The sequence below is a fragment of the Nomascus leucogenys genome, chromosome 15 (assembly GCF_006542625.1).
Source record: "Nomascus leucogenys isolate Asia chromosome 15, Asia_NLE_v1, whole genome shotgun sequence".
Classification (NCBI taxonomy): domain Eukaryota; kingdom Metazoa; phylum Chordata; class Mammalia; order Primates; family Hylobatidae; genus Nomascus; species Nomascus leucogenys.
In genome coordinates, this window is record NC_044395.1 from 57,896,020 (window position 1) to 57,910,375 (window position 14,356).

Here is a 14,356-nt window from a genome sequence, read left to right on the forward strand (position 1 = left end):
TTTAGTAACACTGCCAGAGGAACCATGTAAATTGGATCATGACTTTGGTGTACTAATATTACTACAAGGGTTTCAGAAAAAGAGCAATTGCTCTCAACCGATGGTCAGGGAAGCTTCTTGGAGGAAGTGGAGTTTAAGGTGGTGTTGGAGGTTGGATACAGTAGGTAGTGATAAAAGGAAGAGGCAAGCACCTTGCAGCAGCCAACTGTAGAAGTCAAAGATTTGCAACATATACAAAGATGGGAGATCAGGGCATTTTCTAGGAAAGATGAGTAGCTTGAAGTGGCTTAGCTTTTGGGATATTTGTGGCAGTAGTGAGAGGGGGGAAAGATGAGGGAAGCCAGCATGAATAATCTTGAAGGAGTTTAGGTTTTTTCTGTCTTTGGGAGCCACTGAGAAGTTTTAGGTGGAGGTGTGACACGGTCAGGTTTGGTTTTAGAAACTACTCTATTGTCAGCATACAGTTGGAGGTTCTTGGGGGACAGCCAGGTGGAAGTGTCCAGGAAAGAGTTAGATAGATGAGTTTATAATGGGGTGGAGAAATGAGCCTTTTACAAAAGGTTATTAGGGTCAGAGGTCATTAGGAAGAGAGTGTAACATCAGCTGTCTCTTCATTTCACCCAGTTGGGCCCTTTTAGTGGGAGTCTGGTTGTGCTCCAGTCCTGGCCGAAAATACACATCCCAGTCTCGTTATTTGGCTTTCTTGCTCACTAGTTCTTTCCTGACTTGTTATCCTTCTGCAAAGTCAGCTCCTATTTGGAGGCCTTCTCCAAGCTGGGTTTGAACGCCTCTAATCAGGAAGCCAGATACTCTCCAATTAAGAGGAATGGCAGTGGCTTACTGCTTCCTGTGGCAGGTGCTTTGTAAAGACTTGAAAATCCAGTCCTGGGGGAATAGATGTGGAGACCTGCTCTGCACCCACATACTGGAATCCACTTTTCTGCTCGGTTTGAAAGCTCTCCAAGCTCCTTGAATGAGGTGAAAGGCCGTGTGGTTTCCAAGGCTCATTAACTTTCCGCCGTCTCGATCCGTGGAACACAGCCATGGCTTGAAGCAGCTCTGACTCTCGGGTGATAGGGAGGGAAGTTGAAAAGCACAGGAGAGTAGCTTGGGTTTGGCCTCAATGTCTAAAGGAGACTAATTACTGTAAGGAAGTCAGAGGTTCCTTTCCTGTACCTTCTTCCCCGTCTAGCTTCTTCCTGAAACCTGCACTGAGACTGAAAGCCATCTGTCCAACTTAGTGAGGGAGGCAGGGAGACAGCGTGGGTGCTATACTTTCAGAATGCTAATTTGTACAAAATATATGGGGATCTGGTCTGTGGGAGAAAAAGCTAACTTTTAATTATTAGCCTACTGTGTGCTGGGCATGGTGGCTGGCATTGTGCACATTTACACACATAGGCAGACTTGAGTTTCTTGTGGATAGGAATAATTTCATATAATCTCGTATCCTCAGCCCCTAGGCCTATCTGGCACATAGTAGATGCTCAGTATATTTTTAAATCTGTTTTAAAACTCTGGCAGATAGATATCATTATCACCATTTTATAAATGACAAAAATAAGGCTCAAAGGTGTGCAGTATTTGTTTCACATAGCTAGGAAGTAGCAGAGCAGGCTCTTACCTGATTCCAAGCCTCTTCTCTGAAAAATCACAGAATCTTGAACAGTTACATGGAGCACTCTGTCCTGTACCACTGGAATCTGGCAATTCAGATACAGTCAGAAGACATGTTTCCTGTGTAAGACTCACTAGGGAATGCAGAGATTAATTTGGTGATGGCAGGGTTCTCTAGACAACTCAGGTAGACTAATAACCCTGAGAAAGGGAGATCCACATAAAAGTGCTTTGGGAAGGCAGAAGGTGAAACTCCTTCCAGCTGCCGGGAGGGAGTTTCAAGGAGGAGGTGGCATTGGAGGCAGAACTCAAAGCACATTTAGATTTGAACACATGAAGATCACGGTAAAGGAGCCCAGACTATGGAAATGGCACAAGTAGAGGCACAGAGGAAGGCCCAAACAGCGCAGCGACCACCATCTGGCAGCTACTTGTCCAGCTGCCCCCTTCCATTGACTGTTTGCCAAGGCAGCCAGCAAGTTCCTACTCAAGTACTGACATGCATGTCACTGTGTGTGGCATAGGGTAAGGTACTTCCCAGATGGGCCCTAGTTTTCGCATCTAGAGAATTCTCTTCTAACCATAAAGCCTGCTCCTCTAGTTTTTCTCTTTTTCTCCCTTGACACTAATCCACCTAAAGGAAATCTCCTGGCCAGAACCAGGCCACTTCCTACCCAGTGCCAGTTCTCTCCTGGCTCGATCTCCTTCTTCATTTTCTGCTCTTCTGCTGGTCCATCACTCACAGCTCCCTGGTCTCTGTGCCTTTATTCCACATCCACCTTGCAAAACCCAGGATCATTTTAACCATTCACCATTTCTGATCTCACAGCTGGGCTTCTGAATGCCACTAAGCCAAATCACATCATGCTCATGATCTTTAGCCTCTCCTGGGCCATCCCACCTGCAGTTCTTGTACTTTGTGAGTTCTCGCTCTCATTCACCATGGGGGCTCTTTCAAACGTTCACATCTATTCACCAGCACCCTGCTCCAGGGAGATTCCTGTCTCCTACCTTACTGAGAACGCTGAGGCCAGTAGTTTAGTGCTGCCCCATTATCCTGCCTGCTTCCCATACAGACTGTGTCTCACATGACTCTGTGTCTGATCCCTCTATCCAGAGGGTGAAGTACCCACTATGCCCATTCCTCTGATTGTGCTTCAGAAACAGTGCTCTCTACCTGTTGAAAGGCACCTCAGTTGAGCATCCCCTTGCTCCCTCCAGTATCTTCAACCCCTCCTTTCCCTGACGCTTTCCAGCACATAAACATGAAATAGTTGGGACACTTAGATGGCCTGGTGACACACAGCTGGTTAGGTGATTAGATATTTGGGTGGATGGACCGATAGATGGGCTGATGGATGAGCAGACAGATGGATGGAGGATGAACAGACAGGTAAACAGACAAACAAAAGGAAAAGTGCTTAATACAGTCAGCACTGGGTTGAGGTGAGGAAGGAAACTCAAACACTGATTCCAGAGATCTTATAGTCTAGCTGGGGCTATGATCTAAGATGTAATTAACAATCAGGGGATACACTCATATGGCATCTGAGGTATTGTCTAAACCTGATTGCACAACTCATAGGCCAAAAATCATGTGAATCACAGTCACCTTTCATTTCTAGCTAAGTACCTTTGAGCATTTAATGTCTCCAAGCTGTTTCCTCAACTATGATTTGAGAGTGAAAGCATCATTGCAGGATTATTGTAAGAATTTAATGAGTTAATATTTGTGTTCCAACAACAACAGTTGCAGTTCTGGAATATTGAAGGTACTTCATTTTCTTATTTTTGCCTCAAATGCTGACTATTAATGGTTTGGCTTGGACTTTAAGTATGCCAGAATTTCTGATAAACTCCCCCAGTTGTGCAGTAACTCAGATGAGCTAGTGATAAACAAAAAATCATGGCAGGAATCATTTAAAATGAACTCTCTATTAAAATTTCTTAAGGTCACTCTTGGAATCTCAGGTCCTCGGCAAAATAGAACGATTGTACTTATTACCTCTTCTAGTGCTAAATGCAGACTTATGAAAGGACTTCCCAGGAGGTCCCAAGGGGCCAAGACTCTGTTTCCACGTGACTGGAATTTTAGAAACAGCTTCATTTGCACCTGTTCCTTGCTCAGCAGGAAGGTGTGCAGATCTTTGGGCGGGGGCCCTTCTACCCCTTACTTGTATCAGTTTTGAGCATCTTTCCAAGTAGAAGAAATTTTATGGGAAAATTGTGCATAAGTCTTTCCCTTCAGGGGAAAGGCACAGCTTCCCCTACCAGCTATTTTAATGAACAGGATTGTAAAGTAAGTCCAGACAAATTAAAAAGTAGCTGCGATAGGTCCCAGGCTTCATCTGGGCTTGCACGGGGATTAACATCTAATGAGAGGAGACTGGGGCAGCTTTTCCTGTACATATACATTTTTTGGCCTAATTAACCAAGAGCCAAACCTCGTGTCTTTTCCCTGCCCTTTCGCCTCTTCCTCGTGTGTTCACCCCCTTCCACATCACAGAAAGAGAACAGGTGTGACTTGGGCATTAGCATGAAGAAGATGTGTCTGTGGGTGTAAGGACTGAGGCATTGTTTTAAATTACAGAGTTCACACACAGAGATTGGAGAAAATGAGTTTCTAAGAAGCTTAGGCACAAAGGACACTGAGCCTCTACATAACATATTTAACAAAATAACTTGTGTACAACGTGGCACTGAGATAGAGTCACATCAGCCAACATACACCTCTTCCATTAAAGCTTTTTTCATTCATCTATTCTTTCAACAAACTTTTGTTGAAAGCCATGCTGGGCCACACCTGGTGCTAGTGCCAGGGGACCACATTGGACCTTCCCATCAGGTGGGCTTCCAATCTAGAGAGAAGACAGTGCACGGGTGAGGCAGGGAAGAGGTGGGGTAGGGAAAGGGTGGTGCTATGGGTTTGACTTTCTGTAGGGGAAGAGCTCACGTGTTGCCAGGTTCATCTCCAAGGGCCTGTACAGTTCAGTCAAGAACTCTGTAAGCTTGGAATAGGAATTTTAGGACAGTTGGAGATTTTCCTCTGATTTTGAGAGGAAGTCCAGGCTACAAATACAAATCGCTTCTACCTAGGTTTTGATACTCTTGGCTGATGATGCCATGCTAGGTGACCAGAGGAAGAGCATGCTTTTCTAATAGTAGCCCCAAAGTTTGAGACGACTACTAGAAAAGCAAATATTTCATTCTTCAGGAACACGTTCCTCTGCTGGGTTACTTGGAGCTGTGCTGATGGAATCATCTTAGGTCCTCATCAATCAATCATACACAGCATAGTGTACACAGAGCTTTTCATATAAACTATTTTCTTCAGTTGTCACCACTCACCCTAGAGGGGGACCATTATTACTCTCCTCATTTTAGGGGTAAAGAATTATGTCTCAGGGAGATTAAGTTCCCCAGGGACCCACAGCTAGGAAACTGGGGAGTCAGAATCTGAACTCAAGTCTACCCTATGGCTTGTGTACTCCTAGTACTTCAAAAGTTTCCTCCCAGACCCCAGCCCTCCACCATTAATTCAGAAAGCTCTGATGTTGGTCATGTGAAAGCCAACTATCAAACCCTCCCTTGTTATTGGGTATGTTGCAAACGTCAGAATTTATCAGAAAAGCCAATTTATCAAACCCTCCCTTGTTATTGGGTATGTTGCAAACGTCAGAATTCATATCTGATCTTCTAAGTTTAGTCTAGTGTACTTGCCACTACATCTCATTTCCTTTCTTAGAAAAATGTGTGTCTTTATTATATCCTGAATATGTGCCAGGCACTATGTTAGAAGCTATACTTTTGTTCATGCTAAATTGATTTAGGTTATATCTGTCTGCCATGCTAGAATGTAAACTCCTTGAGGTCAAGGAAAAATTCATGCCTGTCATAATCACCATGGAATCTCCAGTGCCCACTGTGGGGCTTGCACACAGGGAGCACCCAAGAAATCAACCAAATGAAAGTAATTCCTACAGCAATCCTCCAAAGTATAGTAGTTGACGTCATCCCCGTTTTACATAAGGGGACTTATGACTAGGAGAGGAGCTCTAACCCACATTTCACAGAGGACCACTTACGTTATGTAAAAGACATATGAGCTGTCAAAGCACATTCTTTAGCATAGTCCTGTTTAGCTTTCACTAGCCACTTCAGGAAATTATATCTGCTTTAATGTCAAAGCAGAATCTGAGAAGGAAAAATAAAACAGTTCCTTTTGTTTCAAGGTATTTGAGAAAAAGAAAAAAAGAAACAATAGGGACTATGACTTGAGGCCAAATGATAAAGTAGCATCACAGGTTTCTACTCTCATCTTGAGTCTGTGGGTCTCTTCACTCAGTCAGATGGGCCCATCTGCAGAGAACCCGAGAGCTCCCAAGCCGTGTTACTATCAGTTAGCACCCCATAAACATCAAGGTCGCCCTATTCAGGGCCCTTCCATTAAAATGTGTAAGAGCTCACAACCCAGCTTGTAAAGGGCTGGTGGAGGGGTGCCCAGTCACCAGGCCACTTTAACTTCATGCCAGGAGAGCATGTCTAGTGTAAACTGGCAAGGAAGTTGAGTGTTTGGATGGACAGAGCCGTAGTCTCCAGATGGGAAGGGTGAGACTAAGTGCCTGGGAAACTCTGTGTAGAGGATCTTATTTCATTTCACATGTATCAGGGTCTGACTTGGATATAACAAAGGATAAGCAGGGCCAGAAGTGGCAGGAGGTGGGGATCTGCTGGAAAAGCTGAGAGTTTCCCTCAAAGGGAAGCCCACCTGTGACAGGTCAGCGTTCCTTGCCTGTTCTGAGGCTTCCTTTCCTTATCTGTACAATGTCTGCCTTGAAGTACTGTAAGTACTGTTCCGAGGATTGTCAAAACAATGAAAAGACACTAGATGATCACATGACCTCATAGAATGTCCTCATACTCTCTGGGCCTCAGTGTCCACACCACTAAGAAGGATAATAGCCAGGCATTCTCACAGCCTTGTTGTGATCGTTAAATGAGAAATTGTCCATGAAGAGTGCTTTGCAAACTGTAAAACTTGATGTGAGCATTAGTTAAATAAAAATGGCTTTCCCACATATTACCTCATTTGATCTAACACCAACCCTGTGAAATTGGTGAAGTGGGAATTATCAACCCCATTTTACAGAAATGGAAAGCAAGGCTCAATGAATTGCATAATTGGCAGCTTGCAGGTTACCCAGCCAGTAAGTGGGAAAGCCATAGGCAGATCAGGCCTGTCTGACCCTAAGTTCCATGTTCTTTAATTCATTGTACATAGCAAAAAGGTGCAGGCATGAGTCATGGCTGTAGGTTATTTGGATAATCTTTTGAATGCCAGTATTAGTTTGTGCTTTATCTGGACTGTGATCTCCTGGCGGGCAGAGATTATATCTTATTGACCTCTGTATTTCTAGCACCAGGTACAGTCTCTGGCATATAGTAGGCATGTGTGGATATTATTAGAAGAATACATGAATTGGTATGAATTTATCGATACCTACTATATATAAGGCAGGAAGAAGCCTCTGAAGTAGTTGCCGTCGTCATTGCCACTTTGCAGAGGAAGAAAAGGAAGCTTACAGCTATTGAGTAGGTCATAGAGCAGGCAGAACTGAGATCTGGAATCACATCCGATTCCAAGTCTTGCTGTCTTTTGTCCGTACTGTCTCCAGGTGACTTAATAAAGGAATGAAGTACGTTTTAGCTAAGACCTGAAGTCTGGAAGTTCGTTGTGGGGAAAAGCCTGCCTCTTCTCTTGGTCCCTGGTGGGCTCCATGTGCTCTGCTGCCTGAAAACACCGTGGCTTTGGCCCCAGCAGGCCGCCCCTCTCCTGGCTCACACCTCAGTGAATAGTATGCTTTCTGGTGTTTACTTTCACACCATAAACCACCACCTGGAAAAAGTGCTGAGTAAACCCAAACAAACACTAAGCTGATTTTTCATCTCTCCAAGGGCCCTCAAGGGAAAGTTCCAGCCCTGACCCCAGGCCCAGCCTCCAGAGTCACCAGGAAGTCATTGCCCTTTCAGTGTTGTACAGAAGAAATGGGAACTACAGAGACAGGACCTAGGATGTCGTGGGGCCTGGAGATTGTCATCCTTTATGTTGAGGCAAGCCCAAGTGTTGTCTATGTGAGCAAGAAAGGAAAAGAGCTTGAACAACATCCTAGGGGGCTGCTTGACGTAGCTCCGCAGCCCTGTCCTCACGTGGGACAGTCTCATACAGGCAGGTCGCTAGAGAGAAACAGACAAGTGGGCCTGTTTGGACTTTTCAGCCAGGCTAAGTGGGGTGTGGTGAATGTTTACCATTCTCAGGCACCTATAGCCCCAGGCATGCCGTGATTCATCCATCATCCAACCAACCTTAGTAAGAGGTCTACTCTATACCAGGATCTGTGCTTGGTACCAGGGATAGAGGTGATCAAAGGAATTAGACCAGCCTCGGGTTCCTAGTCTGATGGTAAGACAGACCCAGAAACAGAAAACCACTCTACCGTGTAAAAATGGGAAGGAAAGAAACAAGTGAATAACCCACAGGGTGAATTACAGGAGATTTCTCAGAGGAGGGGGTAATTTTCAGCCAGGTCTTGGGGGTAGATTACACTGTCTAACAGGGAGAGTGCTCTGTCAAAGAATCCCGCATTCTTGCAGCCTGAAGGGATCTTAAACACCATTAGGTTCCACCTGCAACAGATGAGGAAACTGACACCCAGAAGAGAGGAAGTGACCTCCCCAAAGCCACACAGTAGATTAGTGGCTGAGCAGGTATAGATCTCACAAACCTCCTGGACTCCCTGTCTAAAGTTCACTCTGCTGACCTCAATTCAGGAAACCTTTCTTGGGTTGCTTGATCTTTGTCGTGCCTTTTTGTCATCCACTGCACTGGGTGCTTGCCAGAGCCCAGTTAGGTCAGCAAAGGGCTGCTGCAAGGTGGCATCATGCAGCTCACACTCTCCAGACGAGGAACTGTCTGACAGGACCAGGAACTCTCCAGACAGGAACTGTAGCTCAGTGAAGTCAAGGGACCTGCCCCAGGTCACACAGCTCAGAAGCTCCTGAGCCTGGCATAGGACCCAGGCCCCTGGCTCCAGGTCATAGAATATCCCTTCCCACTTTACAGCTGAAGAATCTGATGTGTTACTGCACGTAATAAGTACCTCCCTTTTGAGGTAATGTGCTTGGCAGGATGTCTGGCACAGGAACACGACATACATGGTAACTCTTACTATTTTTTTAAATTCTCAAACATTTTATTCATTGTCTTGTAGATTGGTAGGAAGGTCTGAGCCTCTGAGACCTAATTTTGTTTTCTTTTCTTTTTCAAAATAGCTAAGATATTAGCAGCTTCTAAACCAAGCATGCAGTTTGGAAGGGAGATGAGCAAATGCACCTTGACAGAGGTGCCAGCTAATTTAGTTTGAAAGAAATGAAACGGATTGAGATTTTCATGTGACTTTGAATCATGTTGGGCCACGAGGCATGAGAATCAAGTCAGAGTCTCACTCCCTCAGAGCCCTGGCAGAGAGCTTCAGTGGACATGGTTGCTCAACCTGTTTCCTAAAGAGCAGTTGTATTTTGGAAGACTTTACCACCTCTGCCTGCAGTAAGCATGAAGCTGTTGCTGGCCTGGAGCCTGAGGGGCTTGTGAATCGGGCCCTGTGTGTTTTGCACCATCTCACACATGGGCCTTTGTGAAGGGCGGGCAGCTCCACTCTGGCTATGAAGGGCCCCCCTCCAAACCATTTGCTTCGAATCTGAAACCCCATTTAGATGGTTCTTGGAGTTGGGGTGAGGAAGCAGGAAGCTGAAAGAATAAACCCAGCAAAAGCACAGAACAAACTGCAGGTTTTGGACAACAACCTAGAGTATACTCATGGGGTTGGGGTTCAGCCTCCCTCCCGCACCCCAACCTCAATCAGAGTCCAGGCAGTCATGAAATGCAGGCCCCAGAACTCATCACATGCCCAGCCAGACCACAAGCACTTCATTTGGCGATGGGGACCCATCCTTACTTTGTTTTCACACATAACTGGTTTTTAATTACATTTGACTTTTCCTGATGTCTGTTCAGAATGCCGGTCCCCTTTGGAAGGGGCAAGCACAAAGGCAGGGACGGGCTGGCAAGAAGGAGAAGCAAATTGAGCAGAGCCCTACAATCCCTCCTCTTTTGGTGGGGAAACAGGCACAGGGCAGGCTTCTGCCCAGAGAATTGTTCTCATCCGAGGGCCATTGTCCACGGAGATTCGTCTCCCGAGCCTCTGGAATCCCGATCTGTCACAGAAGCCCAGGTATGTAGCCAAGTGTGACTTTGGTTTCCAACAATAACTTGCTCAATACTTGTTGTTTTTCTCTCTCCTCTCTCCCCTGCCCCTCTGGCCACTGCCTCCCCTCCTGGCCCTGGTGTCCTCCCTTCTTCTGCTCCTCCCCACAGAGATCTGTGCTGCCGACTGTGGCGGCCATGGCGTGTGCGTAGGGGGCACCTGCCGCTGCGAGGATGGCTGGATGGGGGCAGCCTGCGACCAGCGGGCCTGCCACCCGCGCTGTGCCGAGCATGGGACCTGCCGCGACGGCAAGTGCGAGTGCAGCCCTGGCTGGAATGGCGAACACTGCACCATCGGTATGGCGGGCCGAGGTCCCCGGGTACCTTCTCCGGTCTGCAGGACACCTTTGTCTGTCAGGGCATTTCAGGGCCAGCCTGGGCCCTCATCGCATGTGGGGGTGGGGAAGAAAGTCCTTTCATCTGGAGGCATTACGACTGGCATTTCCTAGCCACTGGTTGGATTTAAACTCACAATTTGGTATTTTCAACCTTATTACTCCCAATTTCCATTTCCCATATCCTGGTTAGCTGGTTAGCACACCTTGCTCTTTAGCTCCTCCCAGGCTACATGCAGTATGGCTCTGTGTCAGGGAGCTCTGTGTTCAGGAATGAGGCAGATGAGCACTTCTTAGCAGCTATGGGCAAGCCCTGTCAACTTTCTGAGCCTCAGTTCCCTCACTCGTAAGATGGGGATAATAATACATGTGAATACCTTAGCAAAGGCTGGCATACAGTGGAGTGCCCAGTACATGCAGCCATTATTATCCAATGCATTATCTTGCTGGGATGGCTGGGCCTTAGCTCTGAGCCCTCCATGCCCACTGGGCTCCTAGGTCAGAATTCCCCAAGAGGTCTGGAATCCTGGGGAGAGCTCCCCACAGGCCCTAAGGCCACATCTGGAGTCCATTAGGCCTGGGATCTTCCCCCGTCCTCAGCCTCCATCCTGTCTGCATTTGTCTCCTTTCCCCTCCCTTGGGGGCTCCTCAGCACCAGCTCCTGCTGAAGCAGCTCTGAAAACAAGCTGATCACTTCGTTCCCTTCTTTCTGCCTTTCCTGCTGGTTTTGTTGATTTTAAACTCAGCCAGACGTTTTGCTTGGTTTATTATCCTGGAATGAGCACTCACTAAAAGCTCTTTATTGAATCAACCGGCTTATGTATACATGTGTGTTTTAGCTTCTTCCCCTTCCGTTTTTGTTTTTTGTTTTTTTTTTTAAATGAAGGGTCTGTGATCAGATGGTGAGTGCATGGCTTTAGAAGGCAGGATTCCAGGTACCTTTCTGGCTTAGAAAGTGACCTCTTGGGTCTTAGAGAAACTGGAAGACAAGCCCCGCAGCTTTGGAGAGACAAAGGAATTTTGAGCAAACAGAGCTACCTCTTACCCCTTGAGGGTTTTTTCAGTCTTCATTGTTTTTGTTTTGAAGCCTAACATTAGTTTATATCCTTGGTCCCTGCCCCTGCAACATCCCTGGGTTTTGGCCATGGAACACCTTACATATATTAATATTAATAATAAGGGCTTCTGATTTTTAAGTATTCACAACGTGCCGAGAGCTGCACTAAGAACTTTAGCTGCATTATTTTATCCTCCTTACAATCACCTTGTGAAGCAGTATGTATTATTTCCTCATTTTCAAGGACCTGAGGCTTAAGGTCATGGAACTTCAAAGAGGTAGAGCAGGAATTTGACACTTGATTTTTCCTTACCAGCTGCTTACTCTGCAGCCCTTGCACGACAAAGTCCAGGTTTTCTACTGAGGCACCTGCTCCTGTCACTCCTGGAGACCGTGCCCTGTCATGGCAGTTGCACTCAAAGTCCCTCACCTAATCTGCCCAGCCCCCACCCTCAACAGAGCCACTCCATCACAATGGCAGCCACTGCGGCAGCCACTGCAGGTTGTGCTGCATCATGTTACTGTGATGGCTTCTTTATATCGGTGTCATCCTCCCCTACAATTGTCCTGGAAACTCCTTAGTGAGAAGTGGCCCTGGTCATCTGAGGGGCCCTCTTCTTTAAACTCTGCTTTCCCCTCGCCTTCCCTTTTCTGCATGACTGAGGATGAACCAACCTTTCAACCTCCCAGGCCCAAAGAAAGCCCACACCTATCTAAAAAACAAAACAAACAAACAAACAAAAAACAGAGCCCAGAGAGGGCCCATTCTGTTTGCTGTCTCTTGCTTACAGAGTCCTCAGCTCATCTTACCAAACTCCAAAACGTTTGCAAATGTTGGACAAAAATGTTATGAGATAAACCCATCTCATCTTAGGGAAACTCTCCCTTCGTCTGGTCACACATGACTCATGTCGGGGCTTGTGGGCAGGCTGTTTTACAGGCGGTGTTTTCTGGATATTCATCAGCCTGGCCTTAAGAATGTCCCTTTTATTTTGATGCCAAGAAGTCAAACCCTCCACTTCTACCTCCCCCGTATGCTCTGTTGTCACTCTTCTAGAACAGATTCCGCCTTGGGGTTGCAGATACCTTTTCCCCTCCAGATAAGAAATACATCAAGGTAAATGTGCACAATATAAGAATAAGGTTGACCGTCCCAAATACCAAAGAAATGTCATAGGACATTGAAGAAGCAATGGACTAGTCATAGTGGCTCAGCTGAAAGGACTTTGGCTGGGAATTCTATTAATACCTCTCATTGTGTGAGCATTTTCTTCGTCCTTGTCTAATTTTCCTGCATGGTAACCTTCTCTCTGTGGGTCTCTGCCTGTGGCCAGCTGCGTCCCCACGAGAAACTCAGCACCCTCGTGCTGAAGGAACACTTCAGTAACCCTGTAGGATATAAGGGAAGGGGGAGGGGAGGCAAAGTAGAGAAACAATGGTGCCATCCTTTTCTTGTTCAAATAGAAATGAGAAGGGGAAATCCATTTTTAGTCTTTGATGGTAACAAGAAGCATTTCCTTGTTTCCAGAGAACTTTACTCCCTGTGAGAGTCATTTAGGAAAAGAAAAAAACTGCTGATGTGAGAAGTTAGAAATTCAAAGTATTAAATTTTCTCTTGTTATCAGATTTCATTATTATACAATAGGTCATTATCGTGTAGCTAGCTCCTAGCTGCAATAGTTATTTCCCATACCAGAGAAAGAGCTGGTATCCATGACACTGATTCAGAGACCTCTAGGCAGTGGAAGCAAAAAAAGAGGGCCTGTTTATTTACATACTGCCGCCCTGCATAAACAGGAAGGAATGGCTTGATGACCTTACTGCAGGAATACAGAATTTAAAGAACAAGACAAATCTGGGCCCCTTATGGCCAAGTCCCCAGTGTTAAGAACCTTTTTACCCCAGTGACATTTCCCAGAGCAGATTATTATAGTAGGAATTAAATATCTTCTTTTGGAGCCTTTGGCTCACCTTATCTTTCATGGAAGCTACATGATTCTTCTCAAGAGAGGTTGGTTTTCAGAATGAAAGGGAATTTGACAGTGACATCCTCTTCAATGACAGTATTTTTATCAAACAGCAAAAATATTTCACATTCAATCCTAATTCCTTATGTTAGGAATCACCTGTCTCTTTGCATCTTGAAGAAGGGTCTTTGGTAAAAGCACCAGGGCCAGACCACGCAGTTGCCTGAGGCTTTAGTTTCTCTATCCACGAATCACAGAATAGAGTGGCTGGAATAGGTCCCCAAGGGTGACAGAATTTCATCCCCCTCCTCCACTGCCCACGGAACTGCACACCCATCAGCCCAAAAGTGAGTCGCCTGCTCCTAAAAATATCTCATAAAGAAAAAGGAATTATTCATTTTTACTGTTACTTACATGACACTAATACTCCCACTTGCATATATGAAACCCAGTTTTCCTAGTCCAGAAGTTAGGGTAAGATGGATTGACTTGAATCTGTTTCTCAAGTATATGGTTGACAAGAGTCACCAAGTGCATATTTTTGGTTCTTTTCAGGGAGTTTTATGGATCCATGAAGTCTGGGGCTTGACCTCTGATTTCCTTTGAGAAAGCTGAAAATCATAGTTAAATTTAACAAGGTGTTTAATTTTTTTCCTATTTCTGTGAAAACACTACTAACATTTTGGATCAATTCTATGATGGTTTTTCTATTCACCTCAGTGCCCCTTGTCTCTAAAGTAAAGAAAACACCTGTAGAAAATGCCAGCTTCTGATTGCATTAATAAAATGCCAGCTTGACTCCAAAGCTGTGATTGTTCAAGATACCAGATATACAGAATTATTTACCAGACTTCAGGAGAGCTGTCCAATCCTAGGCTCCATGCCTGGGATTACAGGCATGAGCCACTGCACCTGATTTTTAAACAAAAGCTTCCTCTGGGGGTAAAGATCAAAATGATACCCTGAAGATACAATTACTTGAGTGAGCAAAACCAGACTTCCCAATGAAGAGAAATTATAAAGAAAAGCCACAAAATCTTCCGTGCTTTGTCCAGGTTTT

General features: G+C 45.6%; 1 protein-coding gene across 1 annotated transcript in view; it reads left to right on the forward strand.

Annotated features, from left to right (window-relative positions):
- TENM4 (teneurin transmembrane protein 4) overlaps positions 1-14,356 on the forward strand; it is a 416,745-nt gene that overhangs the window by 281,036 nt on the left and 121,353 nt on the right. The window contains exon 13 of the mRNA XM_030828936.1: positions 10,049-10,234. Coding sequence (XP_030684796.1) covers positions 10,049-10,234 — 186 coding nt within the window. The remainder of the gene's footprint in view (positions 1-10,048; positions 10,235-14,356) is intronic.